A 21,625-nucleotide genomic window follows, 5' to 3' on the forward strand; every position below is an offset into this window, starting at 1 on the left:
CTCTGTCCAAGTCCAGAATGCACCTGCCACTGCAGGAGGTTTGGTGTGTAGCAGGCGCAGTGGCATTGGGAGGATCTTAGCCCACTGAGGGCTGCAGGCTGCTCATCTCCTAGTCCTCTGGCCTCTCCTTCCTGTCATTCCTTGCCATCTCTGGCCTCTAATTACTGGGTGTGCACAGGGACCACAGCTTCTGTTTAGGTAAAACGGGAGCCAGTGGGCCATAAACAGCTTCCTCCGGGAGGGCTATTTCCGAACTGAGCCTGGACTGAGGGCAGAGGAGGAGCCAGGCCCGGAGTGTGGTGTCAGTGATCTTGCACTGTGGAAAGATGTGGGGATGAGTTCTCAAGCGTGGGGCCTAGAAGCTGGTTTTTGTGGCGCATCTACCAGGCTAGAGACTGTGGGATCTGCTCTACCTGGATCCACAAAGAACCCCCCCGACCCTCTGTGTTTTGTTTTTTTGTTTTTTTTTTTTTTTTTTGACACAGGCTTTCTCTGTGTAACAGCCCTGGCTGTCCTGTCTTTGTAGACCAAGATGGTATTGAACTCACCGAGATCTGCTTGCCTCTGCCTCCTGAGTGCTGGGATCAGGGCGTGCCCCTTCTTGAGTGTTCCCCAGTCCTCTGGGGACCTCACCCAGCCATATTGGGACTCCGCAAGCTAGGGCAGGCTCAGTCCCCCTTGGCCTCTTCCACCTTTTCTCAGCGTCCCTTATCAAAAAGACATCCAGGAGGCTGGGCACAGTGGCACTCACACGTAATTCCAGTACTCAGCAGGTGGAGGCAGGAGGATCAGGAAGGTGTTCAAGGCCAGCCTGGAGCACTTGACACTCTGCCACAAACAATGGCGCTGAGAAAGAGGATATCGTACAGAGGCTCCTATTATTTTAGGATTTTGTTTTTTATATCTTTGGGATATTTATGGAGGATGGTGTTCATGGGGGACAGATGATGGAGAGGGTGGCAGAGAGGGGAAAGAAAGGACCCTCCCTATGGCATTATCATTGGGGACAGCTAGGCTAATGTTCCAGGTGTTACAACTTACCAGCCCTAGGTGTGAAGGTGAAAGGGTGGCGTGGGGTTCATACAGGTACCCCTGGCCCCAGCTGTCCAGAGCAGGGTAAGTGCTCCAGGCCTTGCTTCTCAGGGACATTGCACCAGCCGAGGCTGGGGGCCACTCAGCAGAAGCAGGGGTACATGCCCACCTCCACTGACTCCATTTCCGGCACCCTTCAGCAATAACAGCCCCATGGAACACCTTTCAGGCAAGTTATCCTCACTTCATTCAAAGCAGGGAGTGCAGGGCTGGGTAGCTCAGTGGTGGAGAGCTCACTTCTCCCTGAGGAACAATAGGGAGTCGGCGGTAGCTGTGGGAGGAAGTAGCACTCTCTTTAGTGGGGTAGTCACTAGTAAGGTGCCCATGCTCCTATGAACAACCCTTCCTGTGCTACTGTAAGCAACCCTAATATAGATGCATTCTCTCTCTCTCTCACACACACATATCCATATGCTCACACTCACAGTGACACACACACACACACACACACACACACACACACACACACACACACACTTATGATAAAATTTAAAGCAGCAGAGTAAGGAAACCTGATTAACTTACTTAAACTAAGTGGACGCCACCACCAGAAACACAGAATTCTAAAAGCAGCCCTGATGGACACTCCCAAGAAATAACAGGCTAGAGCTGTGCAAGAGATGGGTAGTAATTAAAGGAGATGCCAACTGGTCCCCTTCCATGCGACACAGGCACAACCCTCAAGGCCCCATTGTTCCTTTTTCATAGTCTCTCTCTTATCAACCTTCAGTTTTCTAACTGACAGTACTCTCCTTTGTAAGAGGGGCATCATACGGAATCATGGATAATCATCACTGTCACAGGCAGTGACGAGCCCTACAGTACAGATGAAAAAACTGAGTTTCACAAAAGAAACCATCACCTCCCACAGGCCACAGCTACCCAGCAGCAGGGGAAGAATGCAAATGCTGAAGTCCTGTAGGGAGAATTCTGGAATTTCGGTTTCTTTAAGGACACAGAAATATATGTTTTCATTTTAATCCCAGGTGTAGGGACATGGGGCTATTTCGAAGCAGCTGATTATGACTTGCCTCATGCTCTGGTTGAGGGCGTGATTTTGGCAGTTGCAGATAGTTTCTGAGCTTGTGTGACAATTGGAATTCTGGGGACTTTTCAGAGGGTATATAAATGCTAGAGCCCTGATAGATGGGTTGTTGGTTGGTTGCTGTTGGTCGTTTGTTAAGTCGTCCTTCGTGAAGAAGAGGAAGAAGAAATCAGATATCTTGACATCGTAAATAAAATTTGCCCTAGGGAGCTCGATATCCCTCATCAGCAGGCAATAATCTTAACATTCATGTCACACACACCCCCTTACAAACCCTGACTTTATTCGGAGATCTCTTTCCCTTCCTCTCTATCCTTTTTTCTCTCTTATCTAGTTTTAGGGGGTTGAAAGGAAAGAAGAAAAGGGGTGGAAGAAAGATGAAGAAGGGTGGAAGAAAGAAGAACACACAGGTAGCCAACGCTGGCTACAAAGTCTGGAACACGGCTGTCTGCAGGTGGAAGCTCAGTCCATAAGACCAATCAACATTGGGTGCAGTTGCACACCTCTATAATCCCAGCACCAGGGAGGATGAAGCTGGACCTGAGAGGCCAGCCTGGGCTATAGTGGGATTCTTCCTTAAAAGGCAAACAACTGGGGCTGGAGAGACAGTTCCTCAGATAGGAGTGCTTGCTGTTGGGATCCCAGCACCCGCATAGGAAGCGAGGTGTGGTTCCCTAGTAAGGGGAACAGGGACTGTCTCTGGCATGGACTCAGTGGCTGGCTGTTTGATCACCTCCCCCTGAGGGCGAGCAGCCTTGCCAGGCCACAGAGGAAGACAATGCAGCCAGTCCTGATCGGCTAGGGTCAGAGGGAAGGGGAGGAGGACCTCCCCTATCAGTGGACTTGGAGAGGGGAATGGGAGGAGATGAGGGACAGAGGGCGGGATTGGGAAGGAATGAGGGAGGGGGCTATAGCTGGGATACAAAGTAAATCAACTAATATAAAAAGTTAAAAAAAAGTGAGGTGTGACGGCATGTGTCTGTAATCTTAGTGCTATGGGAGGTACAGACAGGGTGGTGCAGGCTTGCCGGCTGTGGCCTGGGCCTAGAGTCAGTGAGAGACTGTCTTAAGGGAATGAAGCGTAGAGCAGTACAGCATGACACCTGCCATCCTCCTCTGGCCTCCTCATGGGCACTCATGGGCATGAAGAGCTGCACATACAAGCAACATGCATGCACACAACTGGGGCTTGGGGAGCAGTTCCATGATAGAGTGCTCGTCTAGGACCCTGGTTTGGTGGTTAGATCAACACCACAAACAAGTCAAGATGCTCTGACTTGCATGTTTTGGGTGCATCAGATTGGAAGGGTCTGTTCTTCATGGGTCTCCCTATGCCCTTGGGGAAACTTTGCAGAAACCTTGAGCAGTTTGAAAATCTGGAAACTGGGCTGGGTTAGGTTGGCATGCACAAAGTTTTAGATTTTCTCCCCAACATTGCATAAACCAGGCAAGGTGGTACGTGCTTGCAATACTAGCATTTAGGAGGTAGAGGCAGGAGGTCCAGAAATTCAAGGCCACATCCTTGACTACTCAGTGCGCTCCTTGACCATGTCTCAAAAACAAAAGTGGTTACGGGATCATATTGCTTTAAAGGACTTGAGTTCAATTCCCAGCACCCACATCAGGTGGCTCACAACTACCTCTAACTCCAGCTCCAGGGGATCCAATGCCTCTAGCTTCCAGGGCAACCTGTACTCATGGCACACCTCCATAGACAGACAGATAGACAGGGAGACAGACAGACAGATACACACACACACACTTAAATCTTTTTGTTTGTTTGTTTGTTTTGGTTTTTGTTTTTTTCAGTTTCTCTGTGTAGCCCTGGCTGTCATGAAACTTGCTCTGTAGATCAGGTTGGTCTCGAACGCAGAGATCCACCTGCTTCTGCCTCCCAAGTGCTGGGATTTAAAATGTTAGCCACCTTTACCCATATATAAAATAAATCTTAAATAACAGCAACTGAGGATGTTTGAGACCATCTGCATAGCAATACCCAAACAAAACAAAACAAACAAATTAACAAAACAAAACAAAACCAAAATCAACCAAAACCCAAGCCAAATCAAAGACTTGGGCTGGGGTTGAGGGTGGGCCTCACTGAAGATCACAGCATAGACACTGTAGCTGGAGTTGCCAGCTGTAGGGTCAGTGAGAGACCCTGTCTCAAATGAGGATGAGGACTGAGAAAGACACCAGACATTAAGCTGGGGTATGGCTTCCATTTTGAGGTGAACCAGTCCAGGCTACCTATTCCGCTGGAAATAACCAGGGTTGAGTGCCTTTAGGACTGGGGGCTCCCTAGAGGGGTCCTTGCTTCTGCTCTAGCTGGGATCAGTGCCTTCAGCTGAGGCCCTTTCAGGCCTTTAAAGCACACTGCCATCTAGTGGTAAAAATAAAAACCTACCCACCAGGAGGCCTGGGAAGAAGCCTGGTGCCCCTAAGGGACCACAAAGGCAGAATTGGCCCTACACTTGGTTAGTAGGCAGTTGACTAAGAGATCTTATGCAGCTCAAGCTAGCCTCAAACTGTCTATGCAGCTGAGGCTGGCCTTGGGCTCCAATTCTCCTGCCTTCACTGTGAAAGGATGTCTCAGTGCTGGCTACCAGGCTCCCTGGAGTGAAGAAACTGACCATCCAGATGAGCAAACTTCCCCTAGGAGAGATGAACTGACTGGTGCATCTCATAACTGCCTGTAATTCCAGCTCCAAGAGACCTAATGCCCTCTTCGGGTCTCCTCAGGTACTCGCACACACGGCACACACTCTCAGATAGACCTACACACTCATAAATGGGTGCCTCTTAAGGCTAGGCCCGGAGGCACAGGCTACCAATGCGCACGGGAGGCAGAGGCAGGCGGAGCTCTATGGGTTCTACAGGGCTGCCTTGTAGCCTCACAAAGACGAGCGACCCAACAAGCAAACTTTATAAGCCTGCCGATGCACGGCAGACAGCTGCACAAAACCACTTGGCTTTCTGGCTTGGGGAAATAGAATTCTGGTTTTCAGCGTATGTGGCAGAAAAACTCCACGTCTTTTGTGAGATGGTTCTGGCTTCCTCTTTCCCATTCCTGCACCCCAGCTTGGGTCATGAGGCGATATAACTCTGTCCAGATCACCAACTTTCTCCATGATCTGGTCCAGAGGGTTTGAAATCTGAAATCTGTTCAAGAGCATCTCAGACACCAAGTGTGTCCTATACAGTCTTGGGGTCCATCTGGTTCTCAGCTTGGCAGCAATGCAACACTTTTTAAAGCTGCACAGACGTGAGCCAGGCAGTGGAGATGCACACTTTAATCCCAGCTCTCAGGAGGCAGAGGCAGGTGGAGCTCTGTGTTCAAGGCCAGCCTGGTCTACAAAGTGCATCCAGGACAGCCAAGGCTACACAGAGAAACCCTGTCTGGAAACAAACAAACAAAACGGAAAAAAAGCTACGCAAACTGAAAACACTGCCTTGCTTCGCCAAGCAGCTCTGTAAAGGCAGTGCTGCTCTTTGAAGGGAACGACTTGCCTTTCCTCCTTCAGTGACCTGTGAAATATGTAAAAGTTAGTGAGTAGTGGGCACTGGGTGATATCTGTATTCCAAATAGTTCACACTCATGGGCTCATTTCTGTCCCTACGAGCAGTCATTTGCTGAACATGCTGCTGTCTCTCAGGCCTTAGACCCTGAGGTTAAGTAGACCAGCTGGAAGGTGCTGGCGCCCAAACCCTCCTGAAGCAGCCTGTCTTCACAGTGGCTTCCCGTCTTTCTAACGGCTTCCAAGTCTCGTCTCTTCAATTCAATTCAATATGGAGTCTACAGAGTGAGAAGAAGGAAGATCACTGATCTGGCCCAATGATTTCCATTTCAGAGAGAGGCCTGGAGAGGGCAGTGGGCTGCTCAAGACCACACAGCAGAGAATGGGCACGGTCGGGCACCTGACCTCGAGGGGGAGGCTCTAGCGGGAGTCATAGTAGTGACACAGGCAAGCACAGCAGCATCTTGTAGGTGAGCAAGCAGTACGAGAGCACAACAGACACTTCTTCAACAAATGCAGCTTGACTTTATTGCAGGGAGGCTGGCAGCGAGCAGGCAGGGAGGGCCTGTCTGGGCAGAAATTCCACGGCTGAGCTGGACATCGGGTGTTCCAGATCTGCCGGGAGACCAGATCAACAACCTAGGAGAGAGGGGAAAATAGGCAGATCAATGGCGCCACCTACTGTGGGTGGGCAGCATTGCAGCTCAGTCTCCTGCAGCCCACGGTGAAGGGAGTCTGCACAGGGGCTACAAAGTAACTCTGGCTCCTTCTACTCGGCGCTTACACATGTCTGACAACCCCAGAATAAAAGTCAGAGAACTGGGCTTGGCAGACTTTTGTAATACCAACACTGGAGGTAGAAGCGGGAGGATCAAGAGTTCAAGGCTATCCTGAGCCATATGAAATCTAAAAATACACATACATATTTTTATACGTATTGTGTGGAAGTGGTGGTACACCTTTAATCCCAGAACTCAGGAGGCAGAGGCAGGTGGATCTCTTTGATGCTGAGGCTACAACAAAGAAACCCTATCTCAAAAAAACAAAAACAACAAAACAAAATCAAACAATAACAAAACAGGCATGATGATAGTGACGCATGCCTGTACTTCTAGCCTGGGGAGGTGGAGATAGGATGATAAGAAATTCAAGGTCATTTTCATTAAATCTTAAGTTCAGGGCTAGCCTGGGCTACATGAAACACTCAAATGAACCAGCAAGCAAATAAACACACTGTATCATTCCCTTTGTTAGGAAGTATCCAGGCTAGCCCAGAGTGGCAGGAAACAGACTAGCATTGTCAGAGGAAATAGTGGGGGTGACTGGGCAACCATTGTTTGATGGACGTGAGATATTTTTCTCAGATAATGAAAATGTTCTCAAGCAGGTAACGGTGTGGATGTGCTTCACTACAAATGCACACAGTGCTTTGGACGACACCAATGAACACGGCTAACTACCAAACGTCATTTTCATCTTGATAAAAAAGCCACAGGAGTAAAGCTCAAAGTGTCACACTGCCCGCCATAGCAGGTTACAACAGAACTCAAAGGTTACAAAGGCCACTCACTCACCCTTCCTTCCAGTCCTTCTCCACAGAGATCATGCTTATCAAATGCAATCTTTTTATTTTTTTCTAAAGTTAAACAAAACTTTTTTATTTTTATTTTTTTGAGACAGAGTTTCTCTGTATATCCCTGGCTCTGTCCTAACTCACTCTATAAATCAGGTTGGCCTCAAACTCAGAGATCTGCCTGCTTCCGCCTCCTGAGTGCTGGGATTAAAGGTGTGTGCCACTGCCACCTGGCTGAATAAAACATCTTTATTAATATGGTGTGTGTGGAGGTCAGAGGACAAGTTTGTTCTCTCCTTTCACCTTTATGTGGGTTCTGGAGGTCAAACTCAGGTTGTCAGGCTGTCACACAGGTGCCTTTACCCACTAAGCCATCTTCCGGGCCCTCAAATAGGACTTTACTTGGGGAAGCTGGACACGGGGGCTCACAGGTATAATCACGGCAGAAGGATTGTTGCCAAGTCCAGAAGGCCTGGGCAACACAGTGAGGCCCTATTTAAAAAATGAGTTGTAAAAAAATAAAACAAGCCAAGAAAACTTTGACATGGCAGTCTAAAACACAACAGGGTTGTCTGGAAGAGATGGAGGCCAGTGACTCACCCCTCACCCAAGCTGTAAAACCCAGGGATGAGGGGCCATTCGGCGACTGGGAAAGGAAGGCAGGGTAGAGGGGTCTGCCCACCTCACAGATCAAATCTCAGGTATATAAAACATGTCCAAGGCACAGTCTGGAATGAGGGCAGGGCTGGAACCTGAACCCCAGACTCATTCCTGGCTCATTCCTGGCCATGGATCAAATCCAGAGCCAGAAGAGGGACGGGGAACAGTGACTTTTATCTGTTTATCTATCTATCTATCTATCTATCTATCTATCTATCTATCTATCTATCAAAATTTAGTGTGTGAGTGTGTGAATGAGTGTGTATGTGTGTACATGAGTGTGTATGAGTGAGTGTGTATGTGTGTGTGAGTGTGTGTTGAATGTGCATGTGTGGAGGAAGAAGACAACATGAGGGAATTCAGTTCTCTCCTTCCCCCACATGGGTCCTGGAGACGGAACTCAGGTTATCAGGCTCGGTAGCAGGCATATTTACCTGCTGAACCATCTTTTGTCCCTGTTATTTTTAAATTTGTTTTTTGTTTACACAGGGTCTTTTCTGTGTAACCCAGGTTAGCCTTGACTTCCTGCTCTTGATTTCCTGCATCAGCCTCCTTCGAACTCGCTCATCTTCGTTTTTTAATTTGCTGGGATGTCACCATATACACAGAACCCATGGCTTGGGTTCCAAATGGTCACACTGAGAAAAGAAGAGGCCCTACTCAAAGGGGTCCCTCCTACCCCAAGTCGATTACAGGCTGCCCTCTGCCAGGGGCTCTCACGGATCACCATTAGGGTCAGCGCTACCTACCACATCTTCCAAATGCCCATACAGGATGCCTGGCTCGTTCCCTCCTCAGCCCCATATTTGTGTGGAGTTCTGGCCAGGTCACCTGCCCTCACCAGGTCTCATTTTACTCAGCTCCACCGAGGACACAAACCATTATAAAACTGACCATCACAATTCATGGGTCAGATGGACTGCAGAGGAAATGAGACTGCTGGGCACAGTGGGAAGGGTTGCTGAGTGGACAAGTGAGGCCTGCCTTGCTTCCTGCGGGAAGGGCGCTGGCATGGGGTCACTTCCTGCCTCGCTGGGACCCAGGCAGTAGAAGACAGCTTAAATGTGTCATTGACGGCACCAGGCACTTGGCATCCGGTTCCAAGCGGAAGAAAAGGCAGGGTGAGCATGAACTCATGCCCAGGATGTGAGACCCAGAGCAGAGGCATCAACTCTGGAGGGATGGTCACTTCACCATTCCAGGAGGGTCAGACACTCTCAACTTAAATCCCACTGGCCACGTGAGTTGCCCTTCAACTGCCACGGGACCGTGGGAACATAACGCAGGAGTTCTGTCTGCTCACAGGAGCCCATCAAGACCCCTGAGCTCCTGGTTTGTACTGGACAATGCTGATGAGCTTGTGACCCTTCCAGAGGGGCCAGTGGGCTGAACACATCAGGGCCCCCTCCTACCTCACTCAAGAAGCCCAAGTTCAGGCTAAGCACCTCAAATCCAGGAACCCTAGGTGCAGTGTGCTCCAAAATGAGAACTTCCCAAGTACCAACTTGATGATGAAAAGGTTTGGTGTTTTCCTATTATGAACGCCCTCTGGGTGAATTTGGACAAAGATCCCAAACCCCAGACACACTGAAATCTGAACTGGTTCTGGGCCCAAGCCTTTCAGAGGAGGGACCTCCATCCCATGGGACCCCTGCAGAAGCAACAGGCTTGTGGGACAAAGGCTGAGGCCTCACCTACCTACTTCTTCAGTACATCTGGAGGGACTCCCGGGTCCCGGCTACTTGGGGCCAAGGTAGGAAACAGCTTTTCCTGTTTTGTTGAGGGTTGCCAGCAGGGTGTCTGTGCTGTGCTCAGACTCGATGCAGACCTTCTTGTTAGGCAAGTCAATGTTGAACTCCACTCCTACAGGAAGAAGGAAACTGGGATGTGGGGGGGGGGGGCAGGACCCTTCCACCCACTGGAACAAAGAAGTCATCCTCCTTAGCTATTCCTGTGACGCCAGGCCCCTGTCCTGGAGCCAGGGAGCAGCAACCTCTTTCTGTTTCAGGCACCGTGAGCATGGCAGGCTCTTCTCTGTGTGAAGGCAGTGTGAAGGATGGGGACTGAACCCAAGGCCTTGAGTCCTGGGAGAGCACTCCCCTACTAAGCTATTTCCTCAGCTCTTTCTCTGAGTTTCCTTCTCTTTTCTCTTTCCCCTCTTTCCTTCCCTCCTCACATCCAGCTCCTTTTCCCACAAATCCTGTCATCACTACTACCTCACTTTCCTTTGCCCAAGCTAAGCTTCCAATTTAGCAACACAGAGCTCTCCTCCTTCCTTGCCTTTCTTTATAATTTTGTTTAAAATGCTCTTTAAATTATGTATATGTTTGGTCTGTGTGGGGGTATGCTCTTTGAGTGGAGGTGCCCCTGAAGGCCAGAGGTCTGGAGGTGAGTGCTAGGTCCTCTGCAGAAGAAGTACACACCCTAGTGCTGCTCTGACTTGAGGTGCCAGGGTGGGTTGGTACCCCTAGGAAGCCTCCCCTTCTCTGAGAAGCAGAGGGATGGAGAGGGAGGGGACTGGGGAAGGGAATGAAGGTGGGATTGGCAGAAGAAGAAGGAGGGGCTGAGATTAGGCCATAAAGTGATTAAGTAAAAAAATAAATGGAAGAAAAAAAAGTAGTCTTAACCACTGAGCTGTGCACCACAAGCGCAAAGTACCCACGGAGGTCACAAGAGAGCCTCAGGTTCCCTGGAACTGGAGTTGCAAATGGTTGTGAACCCCCACATGGTGCTGAGAATTGAACCCAGATCCACTGCAAGAGCAACGAGTGCTCTTAACTATTTCTACAGCTCCTTCCTTTCAAATTTTTATTACATTTTAATGAGAACATGTGTGAGTCTGTGTTAGCAAGTGTGAGTGAGCAAGTGTGTAAAAAGAATCTGTATATGAGCATGGTATGTATGTGTGTGAGATGGTGAGTGAGTATAAGGGAGAGTATGTGTGAGTGCATGTGAGGAGAATGAGCATGTGTTGAGGGGGTGAGAGAATGTGTGTATGAAGGTCAGAGGATGACTTAGAGTCAGCTCTCTCCTTCTGTGTGGGTCTTGGGAATTGAACTCAAGCTTGACAGGAAGCATCCTTTCCCACTGGGTGCCTAGTGCCTGTGTGCGGCCCCAGCCCTCAATATGGTACTGGGCCTCACATGTGTATTCTATCACTGAAGCCCTGGGGCTCCAACCTTTCCATTCCAGTGTGTGTGTATGCTACTGGTACCCATGGCATCAAACATGACAAGCAAGCACTCTGTCACTGAGTTTCACCTCTTTTGTTTTGAGGCAGCCTCACTAAGTTACCCAGGGTAGCCTCGAACTCCTTCAACTCACTCTATAGTCCAGAGAGGCCTGAGCTTGTGATTCTCCTGTCTCAGCTTCCTGCTCAGTGTGATGACTGGCCTGGCTTTGTCCCTTGCTTTTCTCTTCTTTCTTTTTGACTTTCCTTTTCCTTTCCTCCTCCTCCACCTTTTTTGAGACAGGGTCTATCTTTGTAACCATGGCTGTCATGGAACTCCCTCTGTAGACCAGGCTGGCTGGTCTTGAATTCACAGAGGACCACTTGCCTCTACCTCTGGAATGCTGGGAGTAAAGGCATGCACCATCACCACCCAGCTGTCCCTTGCTTTCTGAGAGCTCTCCACTCTTCCCAGGGTGGTGTCCTGACATCTACTCACCAGGCCAGCCCAATACGTCACCCAAGCCTGTCTGGCCACACCTATATGGTGCTTTTACACCATGGATTGGAGTAGAAGTGTTCGGCAACAGCTTGGCACATGTGGAACACTAACAGCTATTGCCAAACCGCTCTCCTTGTCTAAGCCATACTCCTACCAAAAAAGAAAACCCACAATGCCCTCCTCTAAAATAGTGTGCCAGTGAAAAGGCCGGTCAGGACCATTACAGGCCTTGGCTCTCCCAGCTGTCATAAAGGGGCTGGGGTCAGCCCTTAGTCTGACTACCCAGGTCCTAAGCAACTCAAACTCTTCAACTGTCCTCAACAGGAGAGGCATAGGGAGCGCCTTAATTAAGGTTTCTATTGCTGTGGCCAAAAACTATGGCCAAAAACAACTTGGGGAGAAGAAGCTTTATTAAACTTCCACATCACAATCTATCATGAAGAGGAGGTCAGGGCTGGACCTCCCTGGAGGCAGGGACTGAAGCAGAGGCCATGAAAGAATGCTGCTTACTGGCTTGCTTTGCTCCTCATGGCTTACTCACTTCTTATAACACCCAGAACCACAAAAATAGGGATGGAACCACCCATTATGAGCTGGGCCCTCCCATAGCAATCATCAACCAAGAAAATCTACCATAGCTTAGCTCACAGGTCAGTCTGGTGGGGCATTTTCTCAGTTGAGGTTTCCTCTGTCAAAACGACTCTTGCTTGTGTCAAGCTGACATAAAACTAGCCAGCGCAGGGAGAAACTTATCAAAGGCAAAGGCCCTCAGGACTAGCATGGCTGTTTAGCACATGGCTGCAATCTCTGAATCTACATATAACAAAAAGTTACAGAAAGGTGTGAGGTACCAAATGGGTGCTGGGAATCGAACCCAGGGCCTTTAGAAATGCAGTCAGTGCTCCCAACCACTGAGCATCCTTCATTTTATTTCTGTCAGGCACATGCCGACAGGGACTGACATTCTCAGATCATATCTGGGGAGAAAAGCCACTGGCCTGTGGGAAGTCAGCAGCCAGGTTCTCTCCAGAGTCTCAGATTCTTGAAAACAGACCTCTCAGTGTAGCTGGGCATGGTGACTCATGCCTGTAGTCTCAGAACTCAGGCAACTGAGGCAGGGGGGGACTGTTCCAGGCCAGCCAGGGTATCATGGGAAACCCTATCTTTTAAAAAGTAAAATAAAATAAGATATTCCAGCTCACAGGGCTCAGAAGCAAGTCACTGACTCACGCTCACTGTGGGGTTTGGGCAAGGCACTTCCCTTCGGGCACTGGTGTCTTCAGTCCTGCTCTGCCTTGGAAAGTCCCACTCAGTGGATTGACAGTGTGTAGGCTGTTTCAGCACTCCCTGGTATTGTTACCCTAGGTTGTATTTATTTATAAATTGTAGAGACAAGGTAGCACTCTGTAGTCCAGGCTGGCCTCAAGTCCAGGGCAATGCCTTGTTTGTCTCAGCTTCCCAAGTCCTGGGATTACAGCTGTGAGCTGTTAAACCCAGCTTTGCTTTTATAAATGTATTTCATTTTATTTTATTGTAGTACTGCGGATTGGATCCAGAATGTCATATATGCTCTACTGCTGAGTGACACCCCAGCCTCTTTGGTTATTTTTATTTTGAGACAAGGTCTCCCTAAATTACCCAGGCTGGCCTTGGGCTTTTGATCCTCCTGGGCTTCTGGGTCTACAGGCATGCACCCCCGGGCTTGGCTGTTGTTACTCAGTATACTGTCACCCTGGAGATCACCAGTTTTACTGCCCAGCACAATCCATTGAACTCTAAACAGTTCCCACCTTCATAAAATGAAGGCAGTCTCTGGGCACTGGTCTGTATGCCAACAACTCAAGCAGAGGCTGGACGAAGGAGACCATGACCACCAGCCTGGGCTACACATGGAGGCCCTGCAGAAGGAGGTGGGGGAGAGGGAGGGAACAGGTGAAAGAATCAACAAAAGGGAGTTGTGTGTGGTGGCATGGTGGCACATGTTTGTAGTTCCAGCATTTGGAAGGCAGAGGCAGAAAGAGTACTGTATATTTAGAACCAGCCTAGTCTATGCGGTGCGTTCCAGGACAGTCAGGGCTACTTAGCAAGGCTCTGCCTCAAAAACAAGAATAAACTAAGGAAGAGGGAGGGGTGAGGGGGGTATAGTGAATGAAAGAAACCTGAGGTGGCCACAGTGACGTAAAAAGGCTTCTCCACATAAGCAAAGTGCATACAAGGGCCCCGCACACTTCATTTTCACTGTTAGTACCAGCTGAGCTGCAGCTGTGGCTGATCCTTCTTCTCGGCTTCATGCACCTGAACGTGTGTCTCCCATGTAGTTATCTCCCCATCCCACCTCCAACGGAGAGCCTCTCACCTCCCAGCTTGTTGAGGACTCGGGAGACCGCCTCAGCGCAGCCTTCACAGGTCATGTCCACGGAGAACTCGTGCTTCTGCAAGAAAGGAAGATTATGAGCCAGGCCCTGCCGAGACCCATACACTGTCCCAAGTCAACAGGGAGCAGATAGAGCAGGCACAGTCTCACTGGGAGCCTGTCTGTGCGCCCAGTCTAGTCAACAGGTAAGAGAGGGGATACAAGGCTTCTGTGTATCACAGGCAGGACCCACAGAGGCAATCTCCAGGATGACAAGGTCTCTTTGAGATGCTCTCTTCCAGTTCACCCTTGAGGTCTGCTTTGTGAGCTGTGGGCTCTGCCTCAGGACCAGGGAACTCAGCCACGGGTGGCCCCACTCCCAGCAGAGCTGATGTGGGACCTGATTCTTCACTAGAACATTATTTTCTACACTGGAGTCGCCAGGGACTCTCCACACACTGCAGGTCTGCTCAGCAGCCTGGACAGAAACATCGATTATGTCAATAGACAGGTCGCTCTGGTATGTGACCACCACTGCTCTGATCCAAGCACCTCACGCTCAGAGGCAGCACCTGAGTTCCAGGAAGGGGAGGGGCTTCCTAAGCTCCCTAGAGCACTGTAGGCAGATGGGAAGGGATCCCAGGTTCCTGAGGTCCTGCAACCTCCAAGATATCGAACAAGTCAAGGCAAGTACCCAAAATACTGGGAACAGCAGGGGACAAGAGGGGTGCCTAACCCATCAAAACATCACTGCTTAACTTCTGGGTCTTCAGCTGTTTTCTGAAAGGGATTGTGATAATCCTCCCTTCCCTCACAATCTGGAAACGAGAACCTCTGGGCTCCAACCCTTGCAAATTGTATGTTCTAAGTAGCTGAACTCATGGGGGTACTTCTCCAGGCTGAAAAATGCGAAAAATGCAGCATCTGATAGGTGGCAGCCAGCCTCCACCATGAACCCCATGAACTTTCTCTGCCTCCTGGTATTTATGCCCTTGAGAGTTCTTTCCATAACATCAAAGGGTAAGCCTGTGTGTATTGAACATAAGGCTAAAGCCCTGTTATATGACTAAACTGGGCACAGTACTAGCTTGTGCCCTGCTCCCTTCTGGGGTGGCTCTAGAGCAGTGCTTCTCAACCTTCCTAATTCCACGACTCTTCAATACAGTCCCTCATCTTGTGGTGACCCCCAACCATAAACTGTTTTGTTGCTACTTTATAACTATTTTTTCCTACTGTTATGAATCATAATGAGGAAGCCCGCTGCCATGTTAAAGGACACTCCTGTATCTATGCAGACAGATGTCTACCTGGTGGGAAAGAGTCTCCAAGGAGTGCACCAGCTGGGCAAGCCTCTGGCCTGCACTGTTTGCTCCCTCAGGTCCCAAGCCAAGCCTAGTCACTCTGCTCAGCCACTCCCAAGTCCTGACTCTAGGTTTGGGGATAAGTATTAAAGGGCAATAGATAGCTAATATGTTAATAAAATTAGACGATGGGATTAGATGCTTTTAGGTGAAAGTTATTGGATTCCGATAACTATTTTCTTCTATTTCCCTCTTCCTTTTGAAAAACAACATCTTAGCCCTTGGAATACAATTCACCACATTGCTTGCCTGGCCTGTGCCAAGGCCCTGGGTTTACTTCCCAGTACTGAGACAGCCAAGCATAAGGAATGGCTTGGGCTATACACCTGTCTCTTGACAATGGACCCAGCACCTTGTTTGCAACCCAAGACTGCTCCCCAACCCGGGCCCCACCTTGCTTTAAGCACTGGAAAGAAGTCACCCACCTCGGCAACCCCCAATTTCCCTATTTCTATTCAAACATCCTAAAACACAACCTGGGAACTACTGGGAACGGGCTGATCAAGCCTACACTGTGTTGGAGTAGATACATACGAGGTAAACTGTCCTTAAGTGAAATTTTAGGGAGAATTCTTTATTTTCTATCTTTTGTCTATGCATAATTGGGTATGCATACGATTAAAAGCAGGTGCATCATGGGAGAGGACAAACACAGTGAACAAAGCCTATCCGTCAATATAGGTAAGTACCCAAATTACACTCCTGGCAACCAAACTCCTCCTCTTGAACCCTAGAAAAAGAAGCCCCCGAACAATAAATCGGGCACTTGAGTCCCCCCCTCAGATGCAGGCTTCTCTGCTGTAGTGGGCTCTGGTCTCCTCACTCTTTTGGTGCCCGGTTTGTTGTTGTTATTGTTACTACTCTGAGAACAGGGTTTCATTATGTAGCCCAGGCTAGCCTGGAACTTACCAGGCAGTCCACACTGGTCCTCAAACTCTATCTCCCTGTTTCAGAAACCCAAGTACTATACAAACAGAAGGCCAACAGCGTACCCACATTCAAAGCCCACCTTCCTCCTCAAGAACATCTAAATATTTCTAGGACGGGCTGAGTGTGCCTGATCCATGTCCTTGGGAGCAGAGACATCCCTGATTAGGGAATATTTGCATACACATAATGAGGTATCTTGGGGATGGGATGAGTCTAAACATGAATCATATTTATGCACACAGACTAAAGGTAATTTCATGTAATGTTTTTAATGAACCACGTTTGGGCACCTGTCATACCACTCGAGGCATCGGTCCCCCAGGTGGCCTGAAACCTTTAATCCCAGCACTCTGGAGGCAGAGGCAGGCAGATCTCTGTGAGTTCTAGGCCAGCCTGGTCTACAAAGTGAGTTCCAGGGCAGCCAAGGCTACAAAGAGAAACAATGTCTCAAAAAAAGGGGGGGGGCCTAGAGAGATACCTCAGTAGTTAAGAACGCTTGTTCTCTTCCAGAAGACCTGAGTTTGTCCCCCAAACCAAATCTGATGTTACAGTTAATACCCTTAACTCCAATTCTAGGGAACTGAAGCTCTCTTCTGGTCTCTACACACATAAAAACAAGCCTAAAAGACAGTAAGCAGTAAGTAACTTATATTTATTCACCTATGTGCATATGGGAGTATGTGCCACGGCCTAAGTGTGGATGTCAGAGGCCACCAGGCTTGGCAGCTAGCATGCTGACCAGCTGACCCAGCCTCATAGCTCTTTTCTGCAGTATTTTTCCAGCTTGAAAAGAGAAGCATTCAGTTCCTCCTGCTCAGGAGTCACTAAGGTGACGGTGTCATGGGTGCCAAAGCCCTGAGGGGAGAGGCTTTCTTTGCTCCAGGGAAATCTTAGCACAATGGAGTACCCAGCCCCCACAATCTGACTCTCAGCAGAAGCTCTGAAAGGGGGTTTCAGAGGACAATTTCTGCTGCCCAAGGAGCTAAAGTCCTAACGTAGGCATTTATCTCAACTCCAAACTGAAGTGACCACAGCAAGGAAGTCTTTCTTTCACAGTACAGAGGTCAGAGGTCAGGAGTCTGCCCAGGGAAAGCCAGCATTCCAACTCAGAGCTCTCCACCTCCCCCTGTAAATTGTGCAACTAAACACGAGGGGGACAAGAGTCTGCCTAAGGAACAGAGTGATCTAGCCTTCACAAGGGTATCCCTAGACCTGCTTCATTCCTGGATGTCTCCCCAATGCCTCTAGACCTCTGCTTTGTGTCTTACAAAAAGGGTCCGATAGGTCTTGGGTTGCTGCTCAGTGGCAGAGCATATACATAGCATACATAGGCCCTGGATTCAAGACCTAGCGCTACAAAACAAAACAAAAGCATTGAGCCGGGTCTAACAGCTTACTTCTTCTGTAAGATCAACACTTGAGAAGCTGAGGCAGGAAGATTGCTATGAGTTTAAGAATCAACCTGGTGGGGGGGTGGGGGGTGGAGAGATGGCTCTGAGGTTAAGAACACTGGCTGTTCTTCCAAAAGTCCTGAGTTCAATTCTCACCAACCACATGGTGGCTCATAACCATCTAGAGTGAGATCTGCAGGCAGAATGATGTATAAATAGTAAATCTTTTAAAAGAAAAAGGGATCAGCCTGGCCTACATATTCACTTATAGGCCATCGTGGGCTATAGTGTAAGACGATAGGATAACAAACAAGCAAAATGAATCCTCTTAAATATAATGTATAAATTAATGTTATATGGCAACATATTGTTGTATTATTATGTATTATATGCCCAGGAAATATTGCTTCAGTAGGTGGTACAATTCTGTAACAACTCTCCAGAACTGGAAGAGTGGGTGGGAATGGAGGAGGAAGATACTGTTCTTCTAGAGAAGGACACTGGGTCTTTGAACACTGGTGTCTAGATTCCTCATTACTACTATCTATGTATCTCTGATGTGCTGGGCCTTTTTCTAAACACCTTGTTACACTGTCTCCTTTGACCATTACAATGATTCTGTAAGCTGGGAACCTCTTACTATTCCTTCTGAGATGAGAAAGCTGAAGCTCTGGGGTTAGGTACTGATTCACAGAGACACAGCTCATGAGGCCTGGGTTGGACAGAATATACAAAACTTGATAATTTTTAACCAGTGACGTCCATGTTAAAATGGGGTGGAAGCCAGTTCTACTCAACTTGACCTATATCTTCATAAGAGTCACTACTCCTTGGGGACAGATGGGTGTAGAGGAATTTTAATTTGGAACATGGCTGCTCTGGCAAGAGATCACATCCAAAAACCCTTCTAGGTATGTGTGATCAGGCTGGAATACATACACACCTTTAATTCTAGAGACTGAGGCAAGCAGATCTCTTGAGTTTAAGGTCAGCCTGGTATAGAGCAAGTTTCAGGTAAAGAAAAGCTTAGGTACAAGGTATGGTGGTACACACCTTTAATCTCAACACCCAGGAGACAAGAGGCATGCAGACCTCTGGGGTCTAGCTAGTTCTGTTCAGGCAATTCAGTTGAGTCAGTGCAGTGGAGTTGAGTTTGTGGCAGTTTAGTTCATGAAATTAGAGGCAGTTTTACTGTAATGGTTTCACAGAGACAAACTGAAGAGAGAACAAGCTAGACACAGGTAAAGACAGAACAAGTCGAAGCCAGAAGATTGGAATAGATTGCCAACATTAGTATGAGGCCAAGCAGAACAACTCAGTCAGACACTGACAGAAAAGCCAGATTGAATCAGTCAGCTTGGAGCTGAGTTTGAACCAGAATAGCTGAGCTGAACCAGCCAGCCAGAGTTCAGAAAGAACTAGAAAGGGTGAGCTTACTCAGTAGTAGGTCTCAGAGGCTGAAAACATTCTAGGCCTAGATAAGATGATATGGAGGCTAGAAGCTTCCAGAACTGGATCTAGGTTAGCAGTAAACCTCAGAGATGACAACTACATTAGGGCAAATAAAAGATACTTTAACTGCTGGGTCACTGGCTGTGTTATATATTTGATGATATGATTCCAGTTAATACCAACCACAGCCCCACATCAGTCCCTAGATGAAGAGATGACAGTAGCGAGCAGCAGAACAGCTTGCCTGAGGTTGCCCAGCTGGCAAGCCAAGAGCACAGACTTTCAGGTTTCTGGGTTAAGCTTTGGCCAGCAAACCGTCTCGGGTAAGACTCATTTCCCTGGCTAGACTGGAGGCAGCACTTGACCAACACCTCACTGCCTTTAGCTGTTGGTCTTGATAAGGTGCCTTACTGTATGCTTCACTCCCACCATCAAAATTCTTGCTCAATGTCTCCAGAGGCAGACACAGAATAGAGGGAGCCTCAAATTGTTTTTTTCTTCACTGTTGCTCCCTGAAGAGCCTGGCAGCCTTCACGCTAGAATCCCAGGGTCATAAAGAATCTCTCGCACGACAGGGCCGACTAGCTTGACCGGTAGGATAGATTTTATCAAGTTTTTTTTTTTTTTTCCTTTGTACTTTGTGTGATCAGAAGACAGGTCTCCAGACAAAGGGCAAAAACCGCAAGAAATGATACCTGAGCTTTAAGGTTTTGTGCCAGGTGTAAGCCTCAGGTTCACTCCCAGAAAATAAGCTGCTAAAATACAGAATACCCGCGGGAGACCTCCGGGTTCGGAGGCACCGGGAGGAAAATGCTCCCCACTCCATGACCTTAACCAGTATCTCAGGAACTCAACTGGGATTAGAGCTTTCTTCTAAGCAGGTATAACTGGTTTTTGCCCAGCACTTCCCAAGTGGTCTGGCTTCATCCTGGATCCTATCTAGCTAGTTCCCAAGAAACACTAGGTTTTCCCTTCTCTTCTTGTGTAATGTGTCAGGGCCTCGTGAAAAGCCTTACTTTAACTAACCAATGAGGTTGGAAGCCACCACACATAGGAGTGGGGTGAGTTCTAGATAAGCACTGTTCTCAGCTCCTTCAACTCTGCTCTGAACTTTGGGAATTCCTGGTTGGAAAGGAAAAAAGTACCCTGTCCCTTCAGTCCCGCCCACTGCTCAAGTGGAAGCAGGCCAGAGTGGGCAGAAGTAGAGAGGTGTATGCTTCTCTGAAAACACCGCGGCAGGGGCATGCACGTGGAAAGGATAGGTACCGGAGTCCCTGTGTGGGTTCTCTACCCTACCTCCCGGCCTCCCTCTCCCCATCATGCAGGGAAGGATGGGACCACCCCTCGAAGACTCTCCAGAACGATCCTTAGGCCTGTGTTCTCCATCACACCGCTCTCAGCAGCTTTCCCGAGGGTCGCGAGGCTGGTGGGCGGGCGCAGAGGGTAGACTGTAAAACGGTTGCTGCTCCGGCCACGGCCGGCGCCTTGATAGCGGCGTCTGGCCCGGAAACGGTGCATCTGGCCGAAGAGAGCGGTTCGCGCCGGCGGAGCGGCGCGGCCACTTACCGGCATGACTGACGCAGCACAGGTAGCGACGGCAGCGACCACTGGAACGCCTCTCCCGGACACCAACGCGGCGCTTCCGGAGAGCGCTCCTGAAAGCCCCACCCTCAGGCCGACCCAGCCTTCGGCCAGGCCCCGCCCTGGGGCTGGGCTCCGCTCAGCCCCGCCCTTTCCGGCCCAGATACGGCCAGGCCCCTCCCTTGGGCCGGCCTCCACTTGGTTCCCGCCCCTTTTTGACCTGGCTATTTCACTAGGCTCCGCCTCTTTGGAACCAAGCCACGCTCCTTCCCGGCTCAGAACTCCAAGGCTGTTTTTTTTGAGGCCGCTCTGATGCTTTCTTGTGGAGACCTGCGCTGTACCCTGCACTGGGTCGTTTTTTTTTTTTTTTCAGTGCGGGGCTAGGGAATGCAAAGCCAAGGCTCCTAGGCAAGATGGATCCTTGCATTTCTCTAAAGGGACCATTTCCCTTGCTCAACGATTCACCCCTAAACTATAGTGGCTGGGCCTAGGTCCGCAGGCTTGTTATCCCAGCTACTAAAAAGGCTAAAGCGGAAGGATTCTGGGTTCAAGGCTTGCCTGGGCTGCAAAAGTTTAAGGCCATTCTGGATTTCTTGAGACTTTGCCCTGAAAAAACATATATATCCCAAATTTAAAGACCCAGAGCATACCAGTATACATCTATAATCTCAGCACTTGAAAATTTGAGGCAGAGCCAAGCGTAGTATCGCAGGCCTTTAATTCCAATACTTGGGAGGGAGAGGTGGGTGGATCTCTGTGAGTTCGAAGGCTAGCCTAGTCTACAAAGGGAGTTTCAGGGAAGCCAAGGCTACACGCGGAGAAACCTTGTCTCAAGAAGAAGGAGGAGAAGGAGGGGGAGGAAGAAAGAAAGAAAGAAAGAAAGAAAGAAAGAAAGAAAGAAAGAAAGAAAGAGAAAGAAAGAAAAGAAAAAAAAAGAAAGAAAGAAAAGAAAAGAAAAGAAAAGAAAAGAAAAGAAAAGAAAAGAAAAGAAAAGAAAA

General features: G+C 48.9%; 1 protein-coding gene across 2 annotated transcripts; it reads right to left on the bottom strand.

The window, feature by feature from the left end:
* Positions 1 to 6,157: 6,157 nt before the first annotated feature.
* Positions 6,158 to 20,754, bottom strand: Atox1 (antioxidant 1 copper chaperone). 2 transcript variants are annotated; one of them, XM_055602900.1, is made up of 4 exons: positions 20,613 to 20,754; positions 13,916 to 13,991; positions 9,587 to 9,751; positions 6,158 to 6,294 (listed from the first exon to the last, which is right to left on the bottom strand). In XM_055602900.1, exons 1-3 carry the CDS (start codon positions 20,616 to 20,618, stop codon positions 9,627 to 9,629), a joined length of 207 nt encoding a protein of 68 aa, XP_055458875.1. In that variant the 5' UTR covers positions 20,619 to 20,754; the 3' UTR covers positions 6,158 to 6,294; positions 9,587 to 9,626. The 2 variants fall into 2 exon arrangements, with proteins under 2 accessions (XP_055458875.1, XP_055458876.1); XM_055602901.1 differs by having other exon boundaries at positions 9,583 to 9,751.
* Positions 20,755 to 21,625: the final 871 nt, after the last annotated feature.

Source organism: Psammomys obesus, unplaced genomic scaffold, assembly GCF_907164565.1.
Source record: "Psammomys obesus unplaced genomic scaffold, mPsaObe1.curated_primary_1811, whole genome shotgun sequence".
NCBI lineage: Eukaryota > Metazoa > Chordata > Mammalia > Rodentia > Muridae > Psammomys > Psammomys obesus.